Raw genomic sequence first — 15,156 nt, forward strand, 5'->3', positions numbered from 1 at the left:
TGTAATTTTGTTCATAGTTTTCAAGGATTAGGGCATGTCACACAATCTGTCTATGTTGGCATCTGTCTTCTACAAAGTGATACATTTGCAATGTACCATAAAGTTTAATTTGATGCATGACCCTCCCTGATGACGGGACAAATGGACATAGATACTTTAAATTGATGGATAGATGCCTTGGCCTTTTTTGTCCAATGAGACACTACCACTACCCAGTGAGTCAACAAAGACTTTGTGCACGTGAGAAGCAGCTGTCTAGCCTCTACGCCAAGCTTTCCAGGTATCTCTGGCCTTCTTCGCAAGCTCAGAGCAGTAAATTATCTTTTCAGGATCCACTCTTCCTCATGAGACTAAGACATCTATCTGGCAACATGTATATACAAACATATGGTTAAAGTCAGTCTTATCTTCAGAAGCTTCGTCTTGAGTGTCTTGGGCCAATTCAAGTCACAGAAGTAGATGCACTGGCTGTTACATTTGGCATGACTGCAAAGCCGAGTTTTCGTAGATTTCAGTATGATCTCATAGGTGGCGAGATTGCTTAATTTTAATGAGATCACTGGCCATCCGACTACTGCTTCTGTTTAATGACAGTCATATGTTTGCTGATTCCAAATTCTGTAGAAACTACACAGATTTCAATCAAAATGGCTGTTGCATGTTCATTTTAAAATATTTGGCTAATTTGATGGTTTCAGCTACTAATTAAAGAGTATTACTCTCGTCTTTCTTGAACACTTATGTTTTACCTCATTTAAGTCCATTCCACAGAATTCAACAGATTTTTTCCTTTTGGAGAAAAGGTCAAAGAAAGAGTGCAGATTCCAACAAGAACTTGTTTCACCAAGTTTATAATCTATAGATAATTTTCTACATAGTCCCTTTTCATTCATACTGGTCATGTTGGTGGCATTCTGATCACCTCAACAGCTACCAAAATTTAGTGGAGTAGTGCATTCCTATATGAAAACGTAATATGAAAACTGGAGGCCAATAACAATGCCCAAAACAGATAGCAAAATTTAAGGCCATCATCTTCACTTTAATGTCTTCTCGCCATTCTACGCAGCATGAGACTCACTAAAACTGACCCCAAACAAATAAAGGAGCTTCTTTAATGTATTTTTAGATTTCACTGAGGTCAGAGGAAATCTCGAGTCTTTAGCCTCTTTAGAGGTGTTGTTGATGTCTGTGACAGTTTCCTACCTGATCCATCAAGGATTTGGACCTAATGAGTCCAACACACCAAGACGAGATGTCAATGGCTTGTGTTTCTAAATCAGAGAAGCTTTTTCTGGATCACCAAAACTTTTCTGAACTTCTGGAACGCTCACTATTAGAACCAATTCTGGACTAGATCTAAAAAGTTGTAAATCTTCCAAATCTTCACTGTGAAAGATAAATACATGTTCTACCGTTCAGTGTTGTAATCTGACTGGTGGAAAGGAATAAGAGAAGGTTTACATGGATTAATTTAAAAATGAGCGAGTTAATCTTGTTCTGGTGTCATTTCTCATAATAAGCGCTGATCAGCTGATCAGAGTTTGCCTGGTTTAACTTTTTAATGGGCTGTTAAATAAGTCTGCGCTCATGCAGTTTGCTTTAATTACTCAGCTAATCATTCAGCATGTCATAGTATTGAGTGTTTACTACAATACATGCCATGTGTGCAGTTATTTTACAGACCCAACACAAAATCAGTATAAATAAATAAATATCAGTACTATGTGTTGACACGAGGTGCTTTTAGAAATTAATATTAATAAGTGAAATCTAGCTATTAAAAGTGTTTGAATTGGACTTTAAAATGTACTCTACCATTCAAAGGTTTGACCACACCTACTCATTCTCACAAGAATAATTTTAGTTATCAAAACCGTGCAATAACACAAATGGGAATTATATACTGACCAAAATATGCTAAACCAATGAAAACCATATAACATTAAACAGCATAAAAGGAATTCCCATGTACAATGGACACCTGTTGACAACTTTTTTTTCACTATTTGCTACAACTGCAAATGTACTGTATATACACTCACCGAGCACTTTATTAGGAAAACCTTTACACCTACTTATTCATGCGATTACCTAATCAGCCAATCATTTGGCAGCAGTGCAATGCATAAAATCATGCATATACAGGTCAGGAGCTTCAGTTAATGTTCACATCAACCATCAGAATAGGGAGAAAATGTGATTTCAGTGATTTGGACCGTGACATGATTGTTGGTGCCAGATGGGCTGGTTTGAGTATTTCTGTAACTGCTGATTTTCTTGGATTTTCACGCACAACAGTTTCTAGAGTTTCCTCAGAATGGTGCCAAAAACAAAAAAACATCCAATGGCCAGACTGGTTTGAACAGACAGAAAGGCTACGGTAACTCAGATAACTGCTCTGTACAATTCTAGTGAGCAAAACAGCATCTCAGAATGCACAACACGTCAAACCTTGAGGCAGATGGGCAACAACAGCCAAAGACCACATTGGGCACTATTAGGACCATGGTGTTCCTTATGAAGTTCCCAATGAGTTTATACTCCTATCATTTTTAGTAATATCGTGCAGGCTGCAACTGTAATAACTTCTATTTTTACTTATTTATGCTCAATAACAGCTTTCCATTAAAATATCTTTCACTTCAGTGACAAAGGCTTCAGCGAAAACTTTCAGTCCATCCTTTTGTCTTTTAAACAATAGAATTCTGTCAGAAGAAGGCAAAACGGCTTCATTAGTTGTGCCCTCCTCCTGTGTCTGAATTCAAGCTCCATTTAGAACAATTACTTGAGCAGAAATGGTCTGTCAATCATTCTTAAGGGGGAAGAGTCTCAATTAATACGCTAGTGTAATCCCCTGCTATTATTTCCCTTCTATAGAGACACAAACACAGTGCAGCTCGGTATCTAGCAGAATCCACCAGAGAGAACTTCTGTCCGTGAATATAAGTTTAAACAGGTATAAAGTGAGAGAGTTTGAGGTTGGTTGGGTCCTGTTGGGGTGTACAGTAGCACGGGAGGGGGAGGGGGAGGGGGGGGGGCGTGCTCATCACCCGAATGTGACCTGCTGTTGAGAGAAACAGGTGGATGCAGGTCAGACTGGAGACGAAGAGCATGCGGAGCATCTCGCCTTAGAGGTATGACCCTGCATATTGCTGTTACTATTGGAGGAAATGTTAACTTTTTTTCTAAAACAGACTTGTGTAAAAATATTGAATTAAATGATATTTCTGGACTTAGAGATCTTCCATGAGATTAATATGTGTCTTATGTATATACAGAGATGGCTGTCTCACTTTATAATAAGGTTCTATTCATTAACATTTATTACTATATTGGGTATCATGAACTAACAATGAACGATACATTTTCCAGCATTTATTAATCTTGGTAATGTTAATTTATCATTGTTTATTATTTAATAATGTTAGTTCATAATGTATTAACTAATGTTAACCTATAGATCTTCTAATGTAAAAAAAATATATATATATTTTTTAAATGCAGTATATGTAAAAATTAACATTTACCAAGATTAATACGTGCTGTAAAAGTATTGTTCATTGTTAGTTAACTAACTAATGTTAACAAAATCAACCTGATTGTAAAGTGTTACCGAGATGGCTAGATTGACTGGTTTTTGTAATTTAATATTTCAATAATTGAATCTGAATCATATCAAGGGCTTTATTATAGAAAGTGTTCAATTTTACAATTGTGAGTTGCAATTTTTTTTAAATATCTATTTTATATAACTGCCTGTATGTCATCCCTTGATATTCTGAAATGTTTTACACTGTGAATGGAGACACTATATTTGGTGTTATCAATATTATATCAAAGAGTATCATCCTATTATCTACATAAGTTTTTAAATGTTTTAAGACCTATATAATGAATGTTATTAATTTGAATTTGTACATTATTTTGTCTTCTGATGCACCTGTGACTTTTCAACACTTGCAAACTTGATTTTGCATACTACAATAGTCAAACAATTATAAGATGGAAGGATCATTTATGTATAGATGGATTCAACATACATAAATATCTATAGACCCAAGATCTTGTTAATAAACACAAATAAACCTCTCTTTTTTTTTTTACTTGACCTCGAATGCATTACTTATAACACTTGTTAATGTTAGTTTCTCTTTTGTTGTCTGATAAGGTAAAACTGCTCAGTTTTGGATTCCTCCATCAGAACAACTGCTTTTATCTGTTGGACGCACCAGCCTAAACATTCGAATGCATTTGTCACTGGACACCATGAATGTGGTGGATGACAGCTGTCTTTCGCCCAGTAACTACCATGAGATGGTGAAAGTTGGGGGCGCAGCAATGGGAACCCGTGTCCACAGCATAGACGTAATCTTGGGCTTCAGCAAGGACCAGGATCCTTTACTCAATCCTGGAGGTAACGCTGTAACTCATAAAGTTGGAGGAGACAGTCTTGGAGATCCACGGGAGCAGAACCAGCGGACGCAACCCTATGGACACCTGCAAACCATGAGGGACAACTCAGAACAGCCTGTGTTTCATGGTGAGTCCTTTGTGGGCGAAGTTTGTGTGGCATCGTTTAACACCAGTTGTCTCTAAACCATCAATTTTACTGGGTCACTAAAACCCAGAGACTAACATGAACCACAAGTTCTAGTTGTGTTGCAATTGCCCCTGTTGATTTTTAAGTGACAGTGGCAGTTCGCCAGGGAATTAACGTCAACTGTCACCTTAAGAGACCTGGACAAAAGTTTGACAACTTCCGCAATTAACAGCAAAGTTACCTTAATATGTAGCTCAATGGTAAAAGACGCTGGCTACCACCCCTGGAGTTCACTAGTTTGAATCCCAGGGTGTGCTGAATGACTCCAGCCAGGCTCATAAGCAACCAAATTGGCCCGGTTGCTAGGGAGGGTAGAGTCACATGGGGTAACCTCCTCGTGGTCGCTATAATGTGGTTCGTTCTCGGTGGGGCGCGTGGTGAGTTGAGCGTGGATGCCGCGGTGGATGGCGTGAAGCCTCCACATGCGCTATGTCTCCGTGGCAATGTGCTCAACAAGCCATGTGATAAGATGCGCGGGTTGATGCGGAGGCAACTGGAATTCGTCCTCCGCCACCCGGATTGAAGCGAATCACTACGTGACCATGAGGACTTAAAAGCGCATTGGGAATTGGGCATTCCAAATTGGGTGAAAAAGGGGGAAAATCCAAAAAAAACAAAAAAATATATTCTGTTCCTGTGGTTTCCATTGAGGGTGTTGACTGTGGATGTATTGACACTCCTTAGCAAGTCAATTGTTGACATACAGTATGAGAATAAAGCTATAAAATCAGTGTGGGTAGAATTGCTCTGATAATTTGCTCTTGTGAGAAATGTTCATATTGAGATATCTGACTTTTGATTGCAGATCTTGGCATATCAGAATACAGTTTGAGACATTGTTGATAACTCTTCTGAAACTCTAGAGGAGATACACGTGAGGTTACTGGAGTATTTTTCTCAGGAGGAACATCTGAAGACCAGAAAACTTTATTTTCTTTCTATTGCAATCTCATTGCTGTCTAGGCCACTCGTGATTTTTCAATTTTATGGGGTGTTACTTGACTGTGGTAATATGCTACGATAAATCAAATCTAAATAAGACAAGGCGATCACATTTTCATGTCTTTACAAGGCCTGATCAAACCTGAAAATCATTTGGCAAGGGAGGCCTTGTTCTCATCCCCTTGTGGAATTCCCATAATCTTCTCAGATCTCAAACAAGATTGCACAACAACCATTCAGCTCCAATTTTTTTTTCTCCATTGGGCTCATAATCCATCGTGGTTCTTAGTTGAGAGTCTTTTGAATGACCCAGAGTTGACACGTCTGTTATCGTGACAAGATCCTTTTGAACAGTTAGAGCCTTTGAAATCGATTGTCCTCATTTCACGTGAGTTGCCAACAAGTCTGAGCTTTGTTATTGGGCTGTCTTGTATCTGACTGACGGTGTGGTGATCCTTGAACTGGGATTGACCTCCACTATTGTGTGAGCTCAGTCTATTGCCTGTTAATGATGGTGGCTATGTTAACCCAGAATGTCATTCCTACCTGATAATTAAACTCTCTCCTTTTATGTCTCCAAAAAAAGGCTGTTTCTTCTGCTTTATTTTTCTGTAATCTATGTCAAGTAATAGTTAACACAAAATAAAAAATTCTATCGTCATCATTTTACTCACCATCATGTTTTTCCAGACTTATCCTGTTAAGTATTATGTTAGAAAGACTACAGCGAGCTATGCAGAGTTAGATTGCCATTAGCGGACACCAGAGTGCAAAGTGCAAACTTTGTGCTGATTGCAAGGACAGTTACCCCAGGAACCTTAAACCTGTGGTTAAGTGTTTTGCTCAAGGACAAATCGGGGATAAAGTATATCTGTCACTGTCCAGTTCATCGATCAACCCTATCTGGGATTGAACCTGTAGAGTTTGAGTAACATGCCAAGCTATTCCTTTAATTTAATGTTAAGTGCATACTCTATTCGGCAGCATACACCTGTTTGATCTCTTCTAAGGCATTGCACAAGTCAGGAGCAACACATACCCCCTCTTCCTGTCAGTTGCATCTTGTGAGGCAATGCTGTACACAAATCCACCAGCCCTGACAATTGGCAATTTATTGGAATTAATTTAATTAGCCTTCCAACTAGCATCGTGTCTCTCCAGTTCACCAGGGTAAAGCTTTTCCAAGAAGTGTTGACCTTATGGAGAGGACATGGGGTAGAATCAAATGAAGCCCTTAGGTAGATTAAAGCCAAGTCTACACGGAAACTATCAGGGGAATTAACAGGCTACATCTGTTTCTGCTTGGATTATGGGATGGGAAACCCTCAGTGAAAGCCATGCCCTGCCCTATCCATACCTTATCTATAATCGATTTCCATCAATGGAGATCACTCTAGTAAATCACCACAGAATTTTATTGCGATACAAAATAATTGGTGGGGTTGTGTAGTAGTCAGGGTCTAGGGCTTGTAACTAGAAGTTTCCTGGTTCGATTTCACCAAGAAGCAAGCCGTGAACAAGGCAATTAATCCCAGGTTGCTCCAAAAACTTTGTAACGCCATTCTATTGCAACATCACATGAAAGTCGCGTATTTTGGTGGAGGAAAACAGCATTCCAGTGTTTATGAGAGGTGTTAACATTAGGGCTGCAACTAATGATTGTTTTGATAACGACTAATCTAACGATTATTAGAATGATAATTCGACTATTCTGGCAATTATTGCAACGATTAATCATTAGCTCTTAACCGAATATTCAGCTTGTGCCTTAACTTAAAAGGTTGTATTAAACTTGCTTACTAACAATACAGAGGACAAAATCATCTTTTAAAGTCACTCGACATGAAAGCTAAAACGTATTAGGGTGGACAGACTTTGTTCATAAGGTGTGCACCAATGTGGACCACAATGTGCACCAGTCCTGTCTAAATTCTGTTTTTGTGTGTGACCTGTGGCTTTAGATGCTGATTTATTCACCAACAAGTGTGATGGGGAGTTTGGTGACCTGCAGAAGTCCATCGAGAGTGACAGCAAGTCTCCAGAATCTGCCGATGGAGAGCACCCAAAGAAAAAGCATCGGCGTAACCGTACCACCTTCACCACTTACCAGCTGCATGAGCTGGAGCGAGCCTTCGAAAAGTCCCACTACCCTGATGTCTACAGTCGAGAAGAGCTGGCCATGAAAGTCAACCTCCCTGAAGTTCGAGTACAGGTGTGTTTAAATCTCCTTGAGGTCTTTCTGTCTAGTGCTTTCGCTAGAAAAAGATGTCACACTGTGTGATGAAGGGGAAGTACCAGTATTAGAGGGGCCAATGTTGAGAAGATGTTGAGTAAGCTAGTCAGCAGAATCAGATCCTGATGTGCTAGTCTGTCCTCACCAGGCTACTTAACAACAGACAAGTGGCTGCTTAAAGTTCTTGATAAGCAAGACTTTATTTGACTAACCTTAACCTGGTAATTCACTGGCATAACCTGGCCAAACTTGGTCAACCAGCTACACCAGAAAGATCATGCCAGTTGACCATCATAAGAGACCTTTCACACAGAATGTGTTTTCATGTTTGTCTGTTCTGCAAACACAAATTGTAATTGTTTTTTTACGTAAACATGAGTTATACAGACATCTTGACCATTGTGTATCGTTGTGCTGTGTCTCGCTGTTTATTCAGTGTCTCGCACAGCAGCACAGCATTTTAAGACCCTGTGTCAAGTTAAAAAGTATTTGAGACCACCTGCGTCACACTGCATTTTTTGTGTCTGTCCGTGCTGTTTTTCAATAATTTTTCTATGTAAACATGAGCTTTCTTCATTTTGAGGATGAGCCCCGCATTTTTAAGATCTCGAGACACCTGCATTCTGTTCCATCCTTTATGCTGTGTCTTGGTCTGAACAGCCCGTCTACTGGTCTACCAGCCAGACCAGCACCAAAACTGTACTAGTAAGCTGTTCTTTACAGTAAGGATTCAAAATGTGATGCTGTTTAAATGTATCTTTGGTTGTGTCTCCCAATAAGTTAGGGAAACAAATAGCTAAGGTGCTTTTGATGAAACCACAACTAATTGCCAAAAGGTTGTCAGTACAGAATTATAATTTGAAGTCTATTTGTTTGGCCAGGTTTGGTTCCAGAATCGCAGAGCCAAATGGAGGCGACAGGAGAAAATGGATGTGAGCACCATGAGGCTCCACGACTCCCCCATGCTGTCCTTCAACCGACCGCCTATGCACCCCACTATGGGCCCCATGAACAACACGCTGCCCCTTGACCCATGGCTGACCTCCCCTCTGTCCAGTGCCACTCCAGTGCACAGTATCCCAGGGTTCATGGGTCCTACACAAGGCCTGCAGGCGGGCTACCCCAGTCACGGCTTCATCAGCTCACCCCAACCCATGACCCAGAGCATGCAGCCTATGGTGCCACCGCCATACCAGTGTCCCCTTCCCTTCACTGACAAATACCCCCTAGAGGACGTAGATCAGCGCAGTTCAAGCATTGCAGCTCTCAGGATGAAAGCCAAGGAACACATCCAGTCCATGGACAAAACTTGGCAACCCATGTGCTAAGACAGAGTAGAACTCAAGTTCGTTGATTGAGGGCCTTGAAGTTTCTTATTGACTTAAAGGCTAATGAAGAAATGTTTTGCTTCAATTGGATGACATGTTCTCCTGGTCAGGAACATTGTGTGTAGACGCTAAATGAGTCATGTGCCATTTAATGCCATGTTAATTTTAATTTTGCAACTGGATGTTAACACTTCTCCAAGAAAACCAGCATTCCTTGGGTTTAGATGAAGTAAACAAGCATACACATTCAAACTTAGGACCTCTATGCTAGGACCTATGAAAATTTGTAAGACATTTCACCACTCAGCAATTATGTTTTGTGAAGTCCCACTTTTTACATAGTTCGACATACACCTTGGCAGGTTAATAAACCAGTTTCGTTTTAGTTAATTGTCTTTTCAGTTCAATCAGCTTTGCATCTAGGACAGTCCTATCACAATTAGTCAGAGCAGATTCTGGATGCAGAGTTACTGAAATGTGAATTTGAGGGCATGCTTTGTATCACATGACCTCTGTCTGCAAATTCACACTTTCCTCTAATGGACTGGTCCATGTGTTTTGGGTTGACACAGAAGATCTTGCAGGGTGAGATGATCCATAAATACAGTCAGTGGTTGGAAAATGCCTCTTCCAGTAATTCCATAGGCAGCTGAACTGTTAGCAAACCCTCACTTGGATCACAAGGTGCATCAATGAAAATGAGACAGGGCAAAAGTGATTAGTTCGGTGTGTTTAAGGCAAAAACCTGTTGACAACCGTTTCCTGTACGTGCTGATGAGCAGAATCACTGTACCTAACCTCATGACTCCCGCTTTGTTTGGGCCCATTGATCCAAGTCTGATCTTTTTGTTTAAATTTTTTATGGAAAGACAGTCAACGACAGAAATTTCAAGAGTGGATTTTGAAGATGTCAAAAGTGATCATCAGCTATTTTATGCTCCACAAACCCGCAAGTGGGACTTGCTGCTTATTTCCTAAAGGAAACTCAGTTCATGTTGCCAGACTTTTTGTAGCAAAAAACAAATATATATATATATATATATATATATATATATATATATATATATAATGTATTTGTGTTTAACTATAAGTTCCAGAATGTATGGGATGATTTAATTATTCCCTTGAATGATCTATGCTTACTAATAGTTTTACAAGTTTACGTTGTTTAAGGATATCAAGAATTTAAGGATGTTTAGAAAATATACAGTTAATGAAACAGTATAATTCAGTTGATTTTTCTTTTAATGTTTTTTCCCACAGTTCAGTTACGGGTCCATTCGTCCCAACATTATTTTACAAACCGAATCCATGATGTTTAGGTGACTTGCACAGTTTGAAAAATTGAAAGCCAAAGTTAAATAGGAATATGACAATCATCGGTAAATTGTGTGTGTCTGTATGTGCAATGTTATTTTTGTCCAAAAATATGATTGTGACGTTTTCAAGGTTACCTTTGAATCAATCAGAGCTTGAGACAGAACTGATGTCAACAAACTTTCTTTAAATAAATGAATCTAGTTTGATAGAACTTTGGCTTTTGTCAATTCATCCTTTCCTGGAAAGGTTGTTTGCTAGTCCATCGCGTTTGATCGACCTGTACACATAACTATAGAAAAGACTTTTCGGGAGTAAGTAGCGATGCTACTGACATAACTATATTTTTCGGGAGCGTGGCAGTAGCTCAGTTGTTTTAAAAAATAATGTAGCTTTTCCAATAATTAGCTGTTTTTCCACAACAAGTAGCGGTGTAGCGAAACAAAATAGTACCTTGTAGTTTATCAAACTACTTTCTCAAAAGGGTAGCTTGACAAGTTTAAGTTTCGAAGTAGCTTCACCAACACTTGAAAAGACAGTTCATTCCCTGTCCTCCCTCCTCTCTGTGTTTCTCCTGACCAGTGGCATCGAGCCAGCCCGTTAGACAGATAACGTTCCAGTCAATCAGGCCGGCCCAGGAGGGGGCACTGGCCCCAGGGTCCGTGGTTTCTCTAATTGCCTCCTGATGCTGCTGCTCGGGCACATGTTCATGGTGCCTGGTGCTCGGCTGCATTCATCATGTGTGAGCAATGCTCTCAGACAGATGGGTTACTGCAGAGGCCATCTGGGGCCCCAATAACACATATGTTGGGAAATGAGCAAAGGGGTGTGAACATGTACTTTGTTTACCTCAGTGCAGAGCACCTGGACTTCACTTGCTCTGGTCCAGGTTTTAGATTTTAACTTTCGTATACTTTTTGTTATGCAGTGTTTAAGGCTAACTTAACTATTATTGCTGCTCATCCTTGGGGTTAGAGATTTAAACAAACTTCTAACCCTAAGTATTAAATGTGTAAAGTATCACTTTGTAAGTTAATTCATCCCATTCTTTTGGTGCTACCTGAATGATAACTCAACCTACTGCTTGTTGAGGAGAGATGTGCCATTACTTTTCAAAACTAATGTGTGTCAGACAATAAAGTAGGCAAAAAAAGACTTACTTACTTTGAAGGAGAGACCCCTGACATTTTCTTCATAAGTTTAAGAGTTTCCATAACAAATTTCATCAATTGTGAATGTATGAAAAAAAGCAGTTCTGTGGCTGAACATTTCGCTGCTCAAGGTTGGATGTATTAACAATTATACAGGTGGGAGCGAAGGGTGGGAAGGCTGCTCATCGCGGTTAATGATGGAGAAAATCCCCCAATTAGAGCTTTTTCCAGCTGGCCAGGATGAGTTCAGTGTGAGGATTAGTGCCCGCGTCAAGACCGAACTGCCACTGACCACTGCACATCTTGGCACAGGAGCTGCCGGGTTGAGGGTAGGCATGCGTTGAGCTGGACTGGCACAAAGGAATCATGGGAAAGCAGCAGTTTATCCACTGTGAAAAGCTTTGTTCGTCAGGCTGAGGGAATTGTGCTGGCTTTCCACTCTCATGCTCTGAATGTGGGTCAGTCTGTTGTGTTTAGGGTCGACTTTATAATCTCACGTTTGGTTCACACGTTTATTACTCCAGCAGCCCCTCTAACAAACTGTTCATTTTGGGTGAACTATCCCTTTAAGTATGCCTTTGTAAACACACCCTAACTAATTCAGAAATGTTAACTTTTACAAAACATACCTTCACTGCTCTCTAATGATATGGGATATTAGTTCTGGCAAGCTAAAAATGCCTGGTCATAGCACAAATTCCTTCAGTCACACATCTGGTAGCAAGATACATAAACCGAGGGTTATTCCGTGACCTCAGTTACAAAGGCGATTTCACGGGTTTATCATTTTTAGGGCCAAAATACTGCAACATATTATAAAATTTACCTTCTAACCTTTATTAGATTCTGTATGAATATGAATATTGACATCAGGACATAAATACACAAAGATTGGAATCAGGAATGTGCAATATATCGGTCACAATATCGGTATCGGCCGATATTAGAGTATTTAAATTAGCGCTATCTATGTGATTACGTTTATACTGGAAGCACATACGTTTAGGGTAATTTATCTTATTTAAACAGTTAGGTCTTTTACTAAGACAGGTACAAAAGCACTAAAGAATTATCCATTGTATATCACACAACATTTCTGTATCTGATTCTTGCTGAATCTCACAAAACCTCTCAAGAACATGTCTGGGGCGTATTTTGAGCCTTAGAACCATTAAGATTATTTACATGAAAATTAAGTACATTTCCCTCACCACAAATTCTCATTACCATAATGTGAAAAAATATAATTCTCAAACAGTATAGATTTATAATATCAGCCATCATATCGGTTATATTGGGGGAAAAAATACATTCTAGATTGGTGCATCCCTAATTTTGATCCCTATGTGAGAACGGGAGGGAAAGTCTGACGCTCTCCCCTACAGAGTTACTGTATTCATTAAGAACAACTAAGTCTCTAACGACTAATTAATTGCATAATCTATTATTTTGCTCCCTCGACACGGCGAAGGCTGAAGTTAACAGGCTGATTGGGATGACGCGTTCCTCGAAGAGGATAATATGGGAATGGAGCGGAATTAATTGGGTTTGATTAAGAGAGGTTTTCAATGGGCCACAGCTCTGTTCGCATGACATTATTAGAGGTCACAGAGAAAGGCCGCGAGGTGGGGAGGGGGGGATTTGTGAGCTGGCGCCAGCGTTCTTCCCTTCAGTAGAAGTGAAAAGGGTTTGTTGTCATCCTTTGTAAACACTGGAAGAGCTGATGATTAGTAAGACAGCTGGAAATTAAAGTAGCCTATATATTATACATAGTATCTTATACAGTCATAAACATATTAAAGGAATATTCTAGGTCCAATACAAGTTAAGCTCAATCGACAGGATTTGTGGCATAATGTACTCGTCCCTCCTTTTCCATTTGGGTTCCAGTGAGACACTTACAATGGAAGTGAATAGGGTCAATCTGTAAACATTAAAATACTCACTTTTTCAAAAGTATAGCCACAAGATGTTACAATATGTGTGTTAACATGATTTTAGTGTGATAAAATCGCTTACTATCCACATCTGTGTAAAGTTATCCAATTTTACTTTGTTTCCATGATGACGTAGTGCCATAATCTCGCAAAAAATGATGATTTAAACAACTTTACAGCTCAAATAATTCACAAGTTTTAACAGAAGGATTAATATAAGTGCTTTTATTAATTATAAGTGTCACATTTCTGCCTTTAAACCTTCCAAAAATTGGCCTCATTGACTTACTAAGTGCCTCACTGCAACCTCGATTTTTGTCAATTTAGCATAATTTGTATTGAACCTGGAATATTTCTTTAAGGTGAATATCATGAAAATATTTCCAACATTTCACCCTAAAATAATAATAAAAAATAAATAAACAAAGGAAGCATGAAGAAAATTAAGCCAGGACTTTTTTGATTTTTAGCGTAATTTTTTTTTTACACCAGTTAAGCGTGTTTTCCCCCAAATTCGCATTATTGTAATGCGTCTGGATATTTTACTTATACGTTTTTTGTAATTCATATTATTCTCGATTATTGTAATTAGATTCTCATTACTGTAAAACAGTATTATTTGCTGACAAAAAATAGGAGATTCAGAAGTAGGAAACTGAGAGTAACGGGTAAGGGATGGGTAAGAAGGAGCCGGGAACCGGCAGAACAGTCAACATAAACTTAAATGACAGAAATGAACTTAAAACAACATAAAACACATAGATGCACACACAGCGGCCGCGTGTGTCTCTCTCTCTCAAAGTGGCGTCTCCAGCTGCCCTTTATCTCTCTCTTCCGCTGATTAGTTGACTCAGCGCCGCCCGTGCACCCTCACGGCCCGGCCACGCCCTCCTCCACGTCCCACTCCTCCCCCGCCCTATTCAGGCCGGGGCACCATCCGGACTAGCCTAATCCACCCCCCCCCCCCGAGAACCTGCGTAGAGACGAGATGAGGGAGAGGGGAGAGGGAAAGGACAAGCAGGAGAGACACAGAGAGAGAAAAACTTGCTCGCCGGTCCCCGGACACGCCGTCACCTGGTCCTCAGCCACTCCTCCGCCCTTTGGCGGTCGACAGCCGCTCCTTCCCAGGTGGACGGCAGTGAGTCCTCTGACCCCTGGCGGCCGGCAGCGACTCCTCTGTCCCCTGGCGGATGGCAGCGGTTCCTGTGACTCCGAGTGGCCGGCAGCGACTCCTCCGTCCCCTGGCAGATGGCAGCAGTTCCTCCGACTCCCGGTGGCCGGCAACGACGACTCCGTCCCCTGGCAGATGGCAGCGACTCCTCCATCCCCCAGTGGATGGCTGCGGCTCCTCCCCTGGCGGACGGTAGAGGCGAGGACTTCATGACAGCACATCCCTCCTCCTTCCCGGGTTTCGGCACCAATGTAACGGGTTAGGGATGGGCAAGAAGGAGGCGGGAACCGGCAGAACAGTCAACGTTAACTTTAATGACAGAAATTAACTTAAAACAACATAAAACACATAGACGCACACACACACACACACACACAGTGTCTCCGGCTCCCCTTTATCTCTCTCTCCCGCTGATTAGTTGACTCAGCACTGGCCGTGCACCCTCACGGCCCTGCCACACCCTCCTCCTCGTCA

The 15,156-nt window shown here is 40.5% G+C and overlaps 1 protein-coding gene across 1 annotated transcript; it reads left to right on the forward strand.

The window, feature by feature from the left end:
- The first annotated feature begins 3,056 nt into the window (after window positions 1-3,056).
- LOC127438508 (retinal homeobox protein Rx1-like) lies at window positions 3,057-10,116 on the forward strand. The gene is made up of 4 exons (XM_051694148.1): window positions 3,057-3,137; window positions 4,172-4,543; window positions 7,507-7,757; window positions 8,660-10,116. Exons 2-4 carry the CDS (start codon window positions 4,249-4,251, stop codon window positions 9,104-9,106), a joined length of 993 nt encoding a protein of 330 aa, XP_051550108.1. The 5' UTR covers window positions 3,057-3,137; window positions 4,172-4,248; the 3' UTR covers window positions 9,107-10,116.
- Window positions 10,117-15,156: the final 5,040 nt, after the last annotated feature.

The sequence above is a fragment of the Myxocyprinus asiaticus genome, chromosome 49 (genome assembly GCF_019703515.2).
Source record: "Myxocyprinus asiaticus isolate MX2 ecotype Aquarium Trade chromosome 49, UBuf_Myxa_2, whole genome shotgun sequence".
NCBI lineage: Eukaryota > Metazoa > Chordata > Actinopteri > Cypriniformes > Catostomidae > Myxocyprinus > Myxocyprinus asiaticus.

Bases quoted from the DNA above. Each gene is read 5' to 3' on its own strand.
- LOC127438508 (XM_051694148.1), top strand. From the start codon at position 4,249: ATGCATTTGTCACTGGACACCATGAATGTGGTGGATGACAGCTGTCTT. The intron at 4,544-7,506 runs GTGAGTCCTTTG...CTGTGGCTTTAG, and splicing joins AGAACAGCCTGTGTTTCATG to ATGCTGATTTATTCACCAAC. The intron at 7,758-8,659 runs GTGTGTTTAAAT...TTGTTTGGCCAG, and splicing joins TCCCTGAAGTTCGAGTACAG to GTTTGGTTCCAGAATCGCAG.